Source organism: Lissotriton vulgaris, chromosome 1_1 (assembly GCF_964263255.1).
Source record: "Lissotriton vulgaris chromosome 1_1, aLisVul1.2, whole genome shotgun sequence".
Classification (NCBI taxonomy): Eukaryota; Metazoa; Chordata; class Amphibia; order Caudata; family Salamandridae; genus Lissotriton; species Lissotriton vulgaris.
The window spans coordinates 881,259,721-881,276,084 of NC_141685.1; the positions used below are offsets into that span (position 1 = coordinate 881,259,721).

The 16,364-nt window shown below is 45.9% G+C and overlaps 1 protein-coding gene across 1 annotated transcript in view; it reads right to left on the reverse strand.

Moving 5' to 3' along the window:
• Window positions 1–16,364, reverse strand: part of LOC147748085 (heme oxygenase 1-like) — a 54,228-nt gene that overhangs the window by 27,087 nt on the left and 10,777 nt on the right. The window contains exon 2 of the mRNA XM_086958525.1: window positions 6,223–6,343. Within this exon, the coding sequence (XP_086814651.1) occupies window positions 6,223–6,343 (121 nt within the window). The remainder of the gene's footprint in view (window positions 1–6,222; window positions 6,344–16,364) is intronic.

Sequence of the window (16,364 nt, forward strand, 5' to 3'; positions counted from 1 at the left end):
TAACACAAAGCTAAAGCCAACAGCCACTGAAGAAAAACCACCTGTCCGAGCAAGACCTGTCTGGATTCCAAAGATTGGGGATCTGGTCAGAGAAAAGATTGTGGTGAAGAAGGAATTTGGGCCTTCTTACAGAAAAGCAGTACCTGTCTTAGCAATCAACGGAACAAGATCAGTAGTACTACCGCCCCTTGCTGGTAAAAAGGAGAACAGAGTTGTATTAATCGACCTGGTAAAACCACAACCATGTGGCCAATGATAAGTAGTAGGCCCAGTGGACTCCCAAGATGTAGCAGAAGACCAAACCTTGCTACAATTCAAGAGGTTCAAACTGAGAGACTAATCACATTTAATAAACCTGCAGTGAATAAAAAAGGACTATGCAACAAAGCCATGGAACATGTGCCTCTTGAAACCCAAATTACAACAGTTCGTCAAGAAACACCTATCTATAATGAGGTAGCCTCTGACTATACTGAAATGATAAAGGATGAAGCAACTAAAAAGATTAATAACAATCCTGATGCAATTCCAACAATTGACAGAACCGCCTTTGGCTATTTCATCAATTTCGATGACTTTTCTGAAGATCCCAGTGAACATGAAGAAAAGCCAGCAAACAAGACATTCAAAGAAAAAATAACAGAACTCTTTCATCAACTTGGAGAAATATATCTGATTTCACCATGGATTGAATTGTGGATTGTGTTAGGTGTACTTTTCCTCCTACTCTGGCTCATTTTGGTTTTAAGCTTGGGAAGAATGATTGATGGAAAATACAGTATTATGGACACAGCAAGTCAGAACATCAACTTGGTCCTAAAGCCTCACAAGTCATCTCATGTTGAAAAAAGAGACCTGTCATCAGTAAACATCACAGCCATTCCTATACCTGGTGGTGTAGCGTAGAACACTACTGATTACAACATCTATGGCCCGGTTGAACTCTTGAAGTATCCACATCAGTTCAAGGTTTCCTTCAGTGACTTTTTCTCACCGAGCAGTTTCTCTGATGATTGGGACTTTGAGTCTATTAATAATATGATGTCTGATTTAGAAATGTCAGCAAAGTTTACAAATCATGATTATTTAGAAGGTTCATCTGATTATGAAGAAATGTATTGCTTTAATCATTTTGGACACCACTATTTGCATAAATCTACAAAACCTAGAAATGTTTTAAATTATAATCAATGGGAACATTGTCCAACACAGCCAAAAGGCAGCTCGAAAACATTTTATGAGAAATTTCCATACTTCTCAGGGTTTAATGTCACAGATCCAGAAATGTTTTATTTAAAAAATGTGAATAAGACAGGAATGAAAAATATGTTAACCAATACAAAACAGATATATTCTGCAAAATTTTATGAAAAGCTGTCTACATTTGGTTTTGAATTCTTCAAAGACAACATTGAAACAAAAACAATTTGGGGTTCAAAAGATTGGCAAGTACAGGGATTAGAATCATTATTCAGAGCCTGCATGATCTCAGAACAAATAATGTTCCTGAATGACACCATTCAACAAACAACCTGTCTTGGCCTAGCTAAGATAAAAGATTTAAACAACCCGTCCATACCAAAACCTATGCCTGATAGAAATAGCACTACAGATGAGGGGTTAGACGTGTCCCATATTTTACACCAAAAACAGAACTGATCCTGACTGGAAAAAATGGTTGATCTGGCCCACAGACACTAATAACTGTCAAGATAGATTCCTGGACAAAACACAGGGGTTCAAAGAGAACAGGCCAGACCCAAGATATTCCCAGAGACAACATCCAGGGATAATAACAACATACAGTGTAGGAAAACTATGCCTTGAGTGGCTACAGATATCCACACTACCTGAAATTAAGCAACACTTCACCTTACTTAAAGAAGGTGCTGACTTGCGGGATTTCTTATTGGGACCCCGCAAACAGCGTCAAAAACGTTTCATATACGCCGGTATATATGCTGCTTACAACGAAGTTTGGAAAGTAACACAAATTGAAACTGCTGAAAAAATACGAGAAATTGATCGTATTAATTTGGAAAAATCACTGTCTGTAGTGGACAATGTGCTAACGACTCTGTCCTCCAGAATTTATTCTTTGGACAGCATTGTATCATCTGCTATTGATATAATAGAACAGGATATGCTAATGTTACAACATGGCCAGTCCCAATTACGTTCTATTGTACAGTTAGGCTGGACGTTATGAAATCTGCATTCAGGCTACGTGCCTTGACGTCTAATCAACACAACGTCATTATTTTCTATCTTTAACCTTACAGATAAACAAATCTCTTTGGCACAAAAAGGAGTAGACTATACGGTGCTGAGCATTGAAAAACTAGAAAGATTACCATTAACAGTTTCCGAGAAACCTGTCATTGAATGGATAATACATGGTACCATAACAATACCAATAACGAGATTCCAGTTTCAACACTGCCTACACCATATACCAGCGGGCCAGTATGAAAGGTTGGGCAAAGGATACATTAAGTCGACCTGGAATTTACCTTACACACATAGATGTTGGAGTGGGGGTAACAAAGAGGTATTTCTTAGTGGAAACATTGTTAAAAGTCACTAAGTGGTTCACTTCTATGTCAAGAAATTAATTTACATGGAGCCTGTGAGGGTTCATCTAATGATCTTTCTTGCCACTTGCACGGCACTTCAGCAACACAAATAGAACCTGTTTTCAGGCAGCTTTCCAACGATAGCTACGTTATGTTAAGTGACCACAGCTGTTGTGGCATGTTGCCAGGAACGCCCTATCTCGTCAGTGTTACATCCAGGGTCACTTGTTGTATGCAAGTATTGTATCCAAACAGAAAGCCAGACAAGGAGGCAACGATTTGGCCTTCATTGAACATCTCTTCTATTCGAATTGATACATTAAGCAGAACGAAAGCCATTCTTTTACAAAAAACTGCCTTTGACCTCGTCTAGAGAAACGTATGATCTGCAAGTTGCAAGGACCTCAGCAGAGATATATACATTATTATCAACAAACTGCCCGTATATTTTGTAGAAATGTTAGGTCAAATTTTAAACATGTCAGATACCAGTGGCATCGCACATTTATTTAAGACACTTTTCTCGGGACTGTTAGCACCCTTTGAAGCAGTCTTGAGCATTTTTCCGATTTTCGGGCACTCTGTGTTCGGCGATCTGCCTCTCATTTTGGGACTTGTAGCAGGAATTCTATTTTTGTTCCTTCTGCTCCGATATGGCAAGTCCAGTCACCAGCGATACCCAGGTTACCATGGAACAAGTGATCCAGGCACTGCGGTACCGAAATAGGATAACACAGGTTCTCGGCTTGGCATCTTACCTGTTCTACGATGCCTGCTCTGCGTGTTAGACATCTGTCTCTCACTTCCATTAGCAGTACCTATGGATGTCGATACTTTGCTTGGTTCGGTAACGGCTCATGCAACGTGTTGTCCCCAGTGGCTACCAATTCTGATGACGGCATTCGTTGAGACCTCACCATTACGACTCGGTGGCGGTGAGGTACGAGATGAAAGCGGCACACAGGTACAACCTTCTGCGACCATTGCTGATCCAGATAACGCTGACGGTAATGCATCTCACATATGAATTACCGTCAGCGTTGTCTGGATAATTTCTAATCCAGCTCCAGTGTTTCCCTGCTACCCTTGCGGGTTACTGGGAGATCGAGTCCTGAGAGAGAGATACAAGACCTCCTTCATTCTGTAACCAAGGTACGGAGCTGATTAGACCCTTAGAGAATTCTTGGATAGATTCTTGGCAGAAACTATTTAACTTAAGCTACACCTCACTTACTTCTTTCCTCGTACTAGACTTAGGTTAGGTACACCGAGGTAGGCGTATTTTAGATGCACCAGTTGAGTACTTTTAGTCATTATTTATCATTGTATGTATTTTATCTATGTTATGTATCTTATGGCTTAGAAACCATATAAATGCTTTTACAGTATTATTTCATAATACTCTTTTTACTGTACGTACTTTACTTCATAGCAAGTATTACGATTGTAGCAATTCACTTCTCTTGCATGAGAAAGAAGACTGCTCAATAAATAACCTTTTATTAAAAACGCATGTCTCTCTATTTCTCTGCACTTCTGGTGAAACGAAGCATGCACGATTGACTGAGTAAAATAGCTATCTATTGTTTCCGCGACTCTGATGATATATTTCTTATTCTTGGGAAACAAAGTTGTCATGTTATATGGTTGTCAGAAACTAATCCCTTCTTGTGTATTCGAGAAAGTTTCTAGTGACCTCTGAGCTAGCTGGCATTCACAATTATGTCTAACATATTCAAAAGAGATCTAGTCGACCTAAGTCCTACGTCTAACCTGCCGTTTATGTTATTCCAATGCGCAGAGCCTATTGGGAATATAGGAACTACACTACAAGCCCATCCAAAAGGGCCATTTCAAGATCACTTTTCCTACTTGTTGTCTTCCACATTTTAAACTTTATTGAAATACCACACATAGTCATCACACTGTCTGATTCCTAGCCTGCATTCAGTATCCATTCCTCACTGCCAACCACGCATGATGCCATGACAGCCGGCGCCATGACGCACATGTCACCAATTACGGGCGGCCAGTGGCGGGAGATGACAGACATTTAAACCAACACCTCCACACCAGCCTGCATCGACAAAGTCCCATAAGTAGGCTGAAGCAGGTACGAGGAGCAAGCCAGTGATCTTGAAGAAGTAAGTTGGGCTTGGGGGTCCGCAATGTCGACCTCGGATGAAGACTCCTCCATACACGACAGGGGACTCCCCTGCTAATGGTGTCCACCTTTTCATCTCCTTTTCTCCTTTTGACCTTCTCAACACGCACGCAGTGTGTGACTCCAGGTCCTGACCCCCTACGGGATTCATGTTGCTCGCTTTGAAAATTTAATCGTAAGCATATGCCAAGCATTCACCAATTGTTACAGCAATGTATAGCGTCACAGTAGCGCGTACAAGTCGGCATCTATTTAAGCCACCATTCACATGCGCCACATTCCGACTCACTACCGTAATCATTTGCATAGTGACCGGACACGGCGTTTCATCTAGTCACAATATTATAGTATGAATATTAGAAACTTGTCTCGACCTAAATGTCTATGTTTGTTGTCTTGTCTGTTTATTTTTTCTTTCACAGGCTTTGAACATTTTAAGGAAAGGACACACCCTCCCATTAGGATCGCACCTTAGCGAATGCGGCATTTCTACCAGTCACATAAATTACACATGACCATTGCGTACTCACATTGTACATAGGTCCTGATGAAAGCCATCCAACATAGCTGCCTGGCTGAAACATGTAGACCTGACCTTTACAAACAGGATATAGGAGACATACTTACATCGCCACACATATCTGCCTTATTGCTTTTAACATTGCCAAGTGCCCACCATAACATTTTGTGACTACAAGGGACCCATTTGGCAGCCTTTTAATTTGCACTTATTTACTTCATTACACAATCACTACAAAAAACAACAGCTCCACTGTAATCAGGCGTTGTAGCACATCCGAGGTGCACTCGGCACCTTGGGTGGAACCCGATGATGAAGCATGCCACCAACTAGGTTGGTGGGTGAGGGTTTTCATTAAAAACAAATGGTGTTTCCCAACATAGACATCTAGCTTCTACACCCATAAGCTAGTTCCTTTTGATACTTACCACTATACCCAGGGGAAGTGAACTAGCCTACACTGTTCCTCTCTCTCTCTCGTTTGATTACGATAAAAAAGTACATGTTCAACTTTTTAAATACATTGTACCCTGCCCTATGGGCTGTTGCGGGCCTACCCTAGGGGTGACATATATGTATTAGAAAAGGAATTTTAGGTTAGGCAAAAGGTATATTATCCAGGTTGGTTTGGCAGTTAAGAACTGTAAACAAACAGCAAATGTAGGCCTGAGACTAGTTTGAAAAGGCTACTTAAGTGTTTGTCACAATAAGTTCTGCAGGTTCATTAGCAGCATTTAATGTACAGGTCCTGGGCACATGTCGTCATTCTTTACTAGTAAATTAAGTGTGCCAATTTGGTTTAAGCCAATTTTACTATGTTTAAAGGAATGAACACAGCACTGGTTAGAAGTGGTCAAGTGTACAGATTCCTAATGGCTGATAAAAAGGGTTCAGAAACACAGGAGGGGTAAAGGCAAATAGTTTGGGGGTGGCCTTGCAGAGAGGGCCAGGTCCAACAGTACCTTAAATTCATCGAGCGAGAGCTGCCTTTTGAGGAAGTTTTTCATGAACTCGGTATCCTGTGCTTGCTTGTGCACTTCAATTATCGCCTCTTTTAGGGCTTCGGATAGGTCACCCACGGCACTGAGGAGAGAGAAGAGTTCCAAGGTTATGCTATGAGGGTGCATGTGATGTTACACTACTCTCTGTTGCATGTGAATGGTGAGGCTGAATGTCCTATTACTTACCGGTAATCTTCATTACTCCTGGTACCGTTGTCCTCGTCCCATTCATTAAAACAAGTGAGATAATCCTATCTCACCAACAGAAAAAAGAGAACAAAGAAACGTACTATACCCAGCAATCCCTCTGAACTACCAAGCCACAGATGAAGACGGCAAGTCTGGGAGGAAGGGAAGTAATGAATGGGATGAGGACAACAGGACCAGGCGTAATGAAGATTACCGGTAAGTAATAGGACATTACCCCAAGGCCCCTCCTGTCCTTGTCCCGTTCATTAAAACAAGTGAGAATACCCAAGCAACAACGGACATTCATTCGACAACAAACCCCCCAGACACAAGGCAAACAGAAACACCCAGTGATTTACTGGAGCAGACAGAAATTCAGGAGCTCACATCATGAAGTAACCTCAAACTAAAATCAGCATCATCACCCAGCACATTCTGGATGCGATAATGCCTCACAAAAGTATTAGCAGATGCCCAGGTAGCAGTCGTACAGATCTCAGACAGGGACACCCCCTGAACCTCAGCCCAGGAGGCCGCCACCCTTTGGGTAGAATGCCCCTGCACACCAACTGGAGGTTGTGAACCCGAAAGTGAGTAGGCCAACATAATTACCTGCTTCAGCCAGTGACCAACAGAAGAAGAAGAAGCCTTCCCCTCATGAGAGATAACCCTGAAAGACACAAACAGGGAGTCGTACTTTCGAAATGATGGTGTGTGATCCAGATATGTATGCAAAGCCCAAGGAAGGTCATCGCCAAATGCCTGATCAGAGCACAAAGCAGGCAAAACCAACAACTGGGAACGATGGAACTGAGGAGGAACCTTGGTAACAAACAAGGAATCCATCCTCCGAAAAGGACAAAAAAGCCTCACATGCCATCAAAGCCCCCAACTCCCCAAAGCGCCTGGCCAAAGTAATGGCCACCAAAAACACCACCTTCAAAGACACAACCTTGATGTCCACCTCTGCCATAGGCTCAAAGGGAGAGGCCACCAAAGCGCGTAACACCAATGGGAGGTCCCAAAAAGGAAACAAGGGCTGCACCACAGGACGGGCCAAAAAAAACTCTGCAGCAACCTAGAGACCAAGTCATCTACATCCGACAAATTTCCCCAAGGAGATCGAAAAGCCTTAATCGCTGCCCACTGAGCACGTAAAGTGGCAACAGACAACTCTTTCTCAACACCATCCCAGTGAATTTGCAAAACCCAGGCACAGAACAATCCAGGGGGGACAAGGACAGACCAAGACACCCATGCTGGAAATTCCCCCAATGCTGACCACAGGACTGGAGAATAGAAGGCTTCTGGGATTCTTGCAGAGCTAACGCTAATGTTCGGTGAGACCCTGACACCGCCACCCCTGCCTCTCAACCTCCAAACCGACAGCCGCAGCCGCGGGATGGACAACATTGGGGACGACCGTAGGGGAGACGGACAGTATGGGAGCAACCGAGGACCCGAACAGCCACAGAGTGGGAAACCAAGACCGGCAAGGCAAAAAACGGACCACCACCACCACCTCCCAAGCCTCCATCACCAGGCAAGCCAAAAACTGGGGGATCAGGACAAGGGGCAGGAAGGCATACAACAAGCGCGATGGCCAAGGAGTTGGTCAGAGCATCCACCCCCGAGCCCACTCCTGACAGACCCTGGAGCAGAAGCAAGGAAGCTGAGCATTGTGTCGGGAAGCAAAAAGGTCGAGTAAGGGTAGACCAAACCTCCTGCTCACCAGCCAAAAGGCCTCCGGATTCAGAGACAACTCCTGTGAGGCAGGGAAATATTGACTTAGGGCATCTGCCACCCTATGTCCCCACTCTGGATATGGACCGCTGACAGAGACAGCAGATGCTCCTCCGCCCAACAAAACAATGGAATCACCACTGCATTCAGGGACCTGGACCGGATTCTCATTTGATGATTCAGATAGGCCATGTCACCATGTTGTCGGAATGCACCACCACATTGCGATCCAACAACAGGTCATGGAACTCCATGACAGCTCGGGACACAGCAGTCAACTTCCATCAATTCAAAGAACGCCTCCCCTCCAGGAGGGACCAACAACCCTGAAGCAAACCGGACTCCCACCCGAAAGCACTGGCATCCGTTGTCAGAACAACCAGAGGAGAGGGCTGCAACTTCAGACCCCTGGAGAGATTGGTTGACACTGTCCACCAGCGCAGGGCAGGGAGGATAGAAAGAGACACCGGAACCAAGAGGTTCATAATGCGAGACAAAGGATCCCAAGGGGCCACCAGGTGTAACCACAGAGGCTGGAGATGGAACCTTGCCCAAGGCACCGTGAATACTGCCACAGCCCTGAGACCCTGATGCCTCAACCAGAGATGGACCATGAAGGAACACCCGACCAGGAACTGATGGGCAAGGGAACTCAAGGTCACCTCCCGAGAGACAGGTACGAACACTCGGTTCAGATCGGTGCGAAAGTGCCCCCGCTAAACGTCAAGTCCTGCAAGGGCTCCAGTTGACACTTGGGCTGGTTCAGAAGAAACCCAAGAGCCCGCAATGCCAAACATTCCAACTCCTGGTCCATCAACAACTGATCCTGAGATGGAGCAGCCAATCGTCCAGGTTTGTGTAGATAAGGACACCCTGAAGATGGAAAGATGCCACCAATGGCACCACCACCTTGGTGAACACCCTTGGGCCGACCTCAGGCCGAAAGGCAGAACAAGAAACTGATAATGACTGCGCTGAGGGCAAAAGCTCAGGAACCTGTGAGAGCTGGGGAGAGGAAGAAATCTCTGAATAGGAAGAGGATAAACGAGCAGCATGATTGCGCTTCCTGGAATGCTTCCCAATACCACCAGCACCAGGATGCCACCAGGACCCAACAGGAGCAGGAAGACTCAAGGGGCTCCTCAAACAGGCACCACCAGCCAGACACAACTCAAAGTGCCCCCTTCTTGTTAGAGCCGACAAAGTCATGTAATAAGAGGAAGGACAGTCCCCAACCTGGATGAAAGTAAGTCAACAGGGATGTGACTGAACCCGGTGGCAGAGGGTGGTTGCCAGCTGTGGTGTGGTGTGGCTTGCTCCTTGTAAATACAGCATCTTTTTTTATTAAAACAAAAAACATTGCTTTTAATTTTTGTACTTCCTTACTTGATTGCCTGCACCCCTAGCCCCGGTCCGACACGGCTGTGTGCCGCTTGATTCGGAGGGCTGTCGTGGTTGCCTGCACCATCTTGGCAGAAACACCGTAGCTCAGCGCTCTAGTTTCCGCGCTTGAGACCTACTTAACTACGGGCCCATGCGCATGCGCGCAGCGGACGCGCCGGCGACGTGCCGGTGGTGCGCCAAAGGCAAGCCCGGCTGCGCACGTGCACGGCCGGTTGGGGCTCGGGCCCCCCGCTATGCCCAATTTGTATACTATTCTTCTGAGCAACTTCGCACCCTTCAGGTCTCATGGCCACTCAGTGTCCCCACTCTCATTTGTATTGGCAACCTTGGTATACTACCTAATCCCACTACCCTCCTCCCCCAAAAAGTGGAACCATTGGTTCGCCCTCTGACCCCCATCACACCTGCGTTCTCTCCCCTGCCCTTGCTCCTTCCGCCTCCCTGCCCTGCCTCCACAATCTCAGCTTTCCTTCTAAACACCGAGTCAGCCGTCAAACACCAACTTGAGCTTTTCACCTTTTTAGACACGGTCAAACCAGACCTTCTGTTCCTCACGGAAACCTGGTTTTCCCCTGACTCTCTGCCTGATGTTTTAGCGGCTCTCCCCCACTCTTATTACGCTGTACGCGCCGATCGGCCCGCAGGGAAGGTCGAAGGTGGGGTTGCTCTGATTATCCGCTGAAATTTTTACTTCTAACCGCTGTCATTCCCTTCCATTACTGCTGTCGACTTCTTGGTTGTCCACTCTGTCTCCTTTACGGTCCCTCTTACCTGTGTATTCCTTTACCGACCGACGCAGTCAATGCCCTACTTCATCCCCACAGTACAGGAACTGCTGGCCACCCTGGTAGTCAATAACTCCTCTGTTTTGGTACTAGGCGATTTTAATTTTTGGCCTACTGATCCTCACAAAGACCTTATGTCCAAAGATTTTACAGAGCTGCTCCTCAATCTGAACTTCACCTCACGCTCTCACCTGCCAACACATACGCATGGCCACATCTTGGATCAGGTTTGGTCAGTCAACACATTTATTCCCCCCCCTCCCCTTGGTCACTCCCTACTACTGGTCTGACACTCCTTTATTTCCTTCACCCTTGACCAAGGACTCGCCATGAAGCTCCCTCTTCCCAGCAACACTTGTGCTCGCAATTGGAACCATGTGGACCTAGCCACACTTTGGGGCATATTATCAAGGGGGTTTATCGCCGCTTTTTTGGCTTTAAAAGCCAAGAAAGCGGAGATAAAATTATCTCCCTATTACCTAGCTGTCGCTAACACCAGTTAGCGACAGCTAGTAGGAGATAGCGACCATCTTGGGCCCCACTTTGCATGTCAGTGATATTTATCACTAATGACATGCAAAGAGGGCGTGCCAAGATGTTAGCGACTGGAAACAGTCGCTAACATCGCTATCTCCTATTACAAACTTTTGGAGATATTTGCGCTAAGCACGAATATCTCCAAAAGCTAACACCTGCCCTGAGCAGTTCTTAGCCATGTTATCCAATGGGAGGTGGATAACATGGCTAAGAGCATTAGCTCGGTAATGCATGAATATCGCTGACTTTTCAGCGATATTCATGCATTGCGGCTGATTTTTATCGCATTTGCGATAAACCTTGGTAATACCAAGGTTTATCTGCGATAAAAATCGCCGCAGCTAAGCGGTACATTTTTGTCTCTAACCAAGCAATAGCGATAATTATCGCTATTGCTTGGTAATATTCCCCTTTGTTCTTCTCTTTCAGTTTCACCCCCCAATCTTGCTGGCCTCTCCCCTAACCTCCAGGCCGCCGCCATCAACAGCTGGCTCTCCGCAGCGTGTGATCAAGTTGCCCCTCTTAAACGCGTCAGAACCCGGCGCGTACACAAGGCTAACAGATGGTTCACCATCGTGCTTAAAAACAAAAAACTTGCACTTAAGCAAGCGGAGCGTCTCTGGAGGCGTGGATACTGCCCCGTACTAAAACTACAGTACATTACCTTACTTCAGGACTATAAAAGAGCCATCCTCCATGCAAAATCTGAACACTTTTCCTCCAAGATCCTTCTCGCCGAGAATAAACCCAAGGAAATATTTACTATTCTTCATAAATTAGCCTCCTCCGATAGAGCAACTCTCAAGCCGGTTCCTTCACAATCCCTCTGCGAGTCTCTTAATGACTACTTCAAAACATTTCTATCATTAAGTCTAATATACCCCCCTTCCCTCTCCTTTCAATGTCCCCAACCTCCGATTAATCCTTTCTTTTTAGATCAATTCCCTTCGACTTCCAAGGAAGTCTTCCTCACTCTGTTAACAAAGGTCAAATCAGGATCCCCTTCTGATAGCTGTCCCGCCCACATACTGAGAGAGATCTTTTCTGCCTGCTCCCAGTCCCCATTAACTTTTCTCAATAATTCCCTCATGCAGGGAATTGTCCCTGACTTACATAAATCAGCTAAAATATTCCCCATCCTAAAGAAACCAGGCGCTGATCCCACCTCTCTCTCTAACTATCGCCCTATCTCCCTGCTCCCGTTCCTGGGAAAAATTCTAGAATGTCATGTTACCAAAGCTCTCAGCACTTTCATTGAGGAGAGCTGTTTTCTAGCTCCCATCAGGCTGGCTTTCGCCCGTCACATTCTACCGAATCTGTTGTTCTTTCTGTCCTGGACGAGCTCAGAGGGGGTGCTGACACCAATTTGCCCCAGGCGTTGGTTCTTCTTAATTTGTCCGCCTCCTTTGACACGGTCAACCATTCCATCCTTCTCGACCGCGTCGGAGGCGCTGGCATCAGGGGACCCGCCTTGGCTTGGCTCACCTCCTTCTTAGAGAACCGCACTCAGGCTGTTCAGTTAGCAGATTTTTCCGCTCCTACACGTGCCGTTCACTGTGGGGTACCACAGGGTTCTTCTCTTTCCCCCTTCTCTTCAATCTTTACATTTTCCCTCTTATATTTGCTCTGCAACAGATGGATGTCGCGGTATTCAACTATGCCGATGACCTCCAGCTGATCTTTAATCTCTCTCCTCTTTCTGCTTCTAATCAAAATTTTCAAACCACCATGACCTTTATCAGCAACTGGATGAACGGCAATCACCTCAAGCTAAACCCCGACAAGACCGAGCTGGTACTTACGGGTGGCAGCTCCAGCCCCTGGACCTCTACTTTCTGGCCCCTTTCCCCTGGTCCCCCCCCTCACCCTCCTCCTCGGTAAAGACCCTGGGGATCAAAGCTAGCAACGACCTCACAATGCGCTCCCAGATCAGCACCGTGGTATCATCATGTTTTCTGACACTTCGCACCATACGTAAAATTTCCCGCTTTTTTTCTTTTGCAGCCCTTAAACTTATTCTTCTTGCCATGGTCATGTCACGTCTTGACTATGGCAACATCTTGTACACTGGCGCCCCGGCCTGTGACCTTCGGCGCCTTCAGCTTATTCAAAACCATGCAGCTCGACTGATTTACAAACTTCCCAAATTTCACCATGTCACCCCTCTGCTAAAACCCTTCACTGGCTCCCCATTCTTGAGCGTTCCTTATTTAAGATGGGTTGTATGACTTTTCAAGCCCTGGCAGGTACTGCACCAGCCTTTATTAATTCTAAAATCAAAGCATATTTCCCCAACAGAGACCTGCGCTCCTCCTCTCAACTTTTACTATGTGTTCCCCGCTTCAGGAAGAAGAAATCTGGGGGCTTGAGGTTCTTCACCTTGGCCTCGCCTTTCTGGAATGTCCTCCCATTCACTATCAGGTCCATTTCAACCTACTGTGACTTCCGCAAAGCCCTCAAGACTTTCCTCTTTTCACGTGCCTTTTCGCCCTAGGCAGCCCTCTCTGTTTCATTTGGGCCCTTCCGTCCGTAGCGCCAAGAAACCGCACGGTGATCGAGCGCTTTACAAGTCCTTTAACTTCAACTTCAACAGTTCAAAATTGTGCCTAAAACCTGGGAATTAAACCAGGGAACTCCACAACAGGGTAATTGACACCTAACAAAGAGAGACAGCATGGGCGAAAGAGCTACACCAGGAACTGCAGTCGGAACCTGACACAACTTCCCAAAGATTCCAACCGCAGGTACCAGCTCGAACCGCCCACCGCCGCGAACAGGCTAGAGGAGGTGAAATAAAAATCAGCACGCAACACAAGAAATTGTCAAAATACCTTTGCTATGCGGTACTTACTCAGAACAGCTTTTCAAGGAAACTTGAAACACCTCCTCACAGCCGAATATCCGATTAATGCCTGACTTCCTGCACCATCCCACGGACGTCAGGCAACTCAGACCCAAAAAGAAACCACCTCCCGGGAGTGACTGCAACCCAGAGTAGCTCTGAAGACGTGCCTAGCAACCTAGGAGGCACAGTCTAGAACCCCTGCAGGAAATCCAGATGACACCAGGTGGAACCAGCATGTCTCCCACCCAGCCAGGCAGGGAGGGAGACAAGAACACCAGCGACGTCCCCGCTGCCCAGCAGCAGAAACTTAAGTATACAGGAGCTCCACTGCTCCTGCTTGTCCTTTCTGTCGGCAGACAGAATACAAGCATTTGCAGTGCAATAGGTCTCACATTTACACAAGTTTGAGCTATTGGCTTTGTAAATGACAATGCCTTTTATTTATGTTTTGGTTTTTAAAACATAAATAAAAGACATTGTCATTTACAATGCTAATAGCTTCAACTCGCGTAAATGAGAGACCTATTGCATTGCAAATGCTTGTTTCATCCCAGCTACTTGGTGCTGCCCTGCATGGGAATTCCTATCTGGAGAATGACAATGCTGTCCAGACTGCCCATTCCTTCCTGAATTCAGTGACCTTGCATGGCGGCCTCCACTTTTACCCTTACTTTATCAGTACCACAGAATCAGAACTTAAAGGTTTTTTTCCCCCCAAATATTCTTCTGGGGGATAGTTCCATGGATTTACAACACAGTCAGTAAATCAAGGCCGTTACACTACAAGTCTTTGCTCATAGGCAGGACCACTGGAATAACGCAATATTGTGGTCGCCGTGTTCTCAGAGTACATATTTTCCACACTTGCCGCATGATTCAAATCTTCTGTATCAATTGCAAACATTGATTCTATCTCAGATGGATCAAAAGAGGCTTTAAAAAGCATTGCAAAGATTAACTGTCAACAAATTATAACAGAAGGGGGGAGAGAGCGAGTCAGTGGATTCAGTCTCCCTAGTTATATGAATAAACAAAGTAGAATCCACTCAAAGTGATGGTGATCCCTAAAGTGATGGGGAACACACAGTGTTGTTTAAATGCCCCTCACACACCAACAGGCCCCTTGGTGTCATGCTTCATCATCGGGGCCTTCGCACCCCTCTACGGGATGCGGCGTGCTACGACTCGCGGATACGCAGGAGCACTTGGAAGTGAACTATGTGAAGGGGTGTGTGTTAACCAAAGTGTGAGTGAGGTGAGGTGAAAAAATGGTGAATAGTTAAAAAATACCTGGCACGTGGGAGGAAAGAAAAGTTTTAATTAAATCCCCGGCTGGTATTGTTTAAAAAAGTGCAAGGCGTGGTTAAAAAGATACAAATTAGGGTATCGTAACCACTTTTAGGAGTGTCAACATGTTTCGGAGCTCGTAGGCCCCTTCTTCAGGACAAAGGATAAGCACTTACCCTCCCCTTACTCACATGTAAAATGTAAAAGTGTATTTAAAAATAATTACAACAATGTGTAATGTTCCTAACTGTGTTTTTATGTTAGTGAATGTAGTTGCGCCCAGTTGGCGATTGAACTTAGAGTTCTCAACTATAAGACCTCATGAGCCTATGCGTTTATTGGGGGATCCTTCCTTTCTGCTCAGAAAATGACGGTTACTGCAATGGCTATTCGCCTGCCTTCCCTCAACGCGGCTCCGATGCGAAGGAGGCACAACAGGTCCCACGCCGATGCTGGCCAGAAATCCTGGCCACCCCTTGCCACTTCAATAACCTTGGAGCAAAAGCAAGCCAAAAATAGCGTGATCTTGAGAAGGGAATCCCCCCTCTCACAGTTATATACACTTTAGGGCGTGTAGACACATAGACTACACCACACAACCCCTATTTTAACTACACATATTTTACTGTCCTGAAGAAAGCCAGATTAGTAATAAGGCACTGGCTGAAACATGTTGACACTCTAAGGACGTAGGAGGTCGTAACCCGCCTCTAACGTCCCACCGCCTTATTTTTAACCTCTGACGGAGGCCCTTTTAATAAAGTATCCTCACCCCAGGGACCTCCGCCAAGCCGTTTTAACCTCACATACCAAAACACCCTTCACCGCACACACAGTGACATACCTGCTCCGCTGTAATCAGGCGTCGAAGCACACCCGGGACACGCTAGGTGTCACTGGGTGTGCCCGATGATGAAGCATGCCACCAACTAGGTTGGTGGGTGAGGGCTTTCTAAAGACACCTAACAGGTGCCACCACTAATTGGCAAAACAACACTGAGTCGCTATGACAATAACAATATTAATGTCATACTAACCCCATCCCTAGCTAGTCTCTTTTTGATTTACTGAACATATAAACCGGGGATCTGGACTAGCTTTCTGGTCCTCTCTCTCCCTCTTGATTCTCGCACCATTTCGTGGCTGACAGCTGTATTTGTGTGTTAGAGTGCTGTTAAGAAGAAACGTTTACCCAGACAGTACTATTGCGACAGAATGTGCCATATTACGTTGCATCATTGCACCTCTTCTGTGTCTGCTTAAGTTTGTATCTCTCTAGTCTCTGCAGCACTTGTTCTGACCTGGGTCTCAGG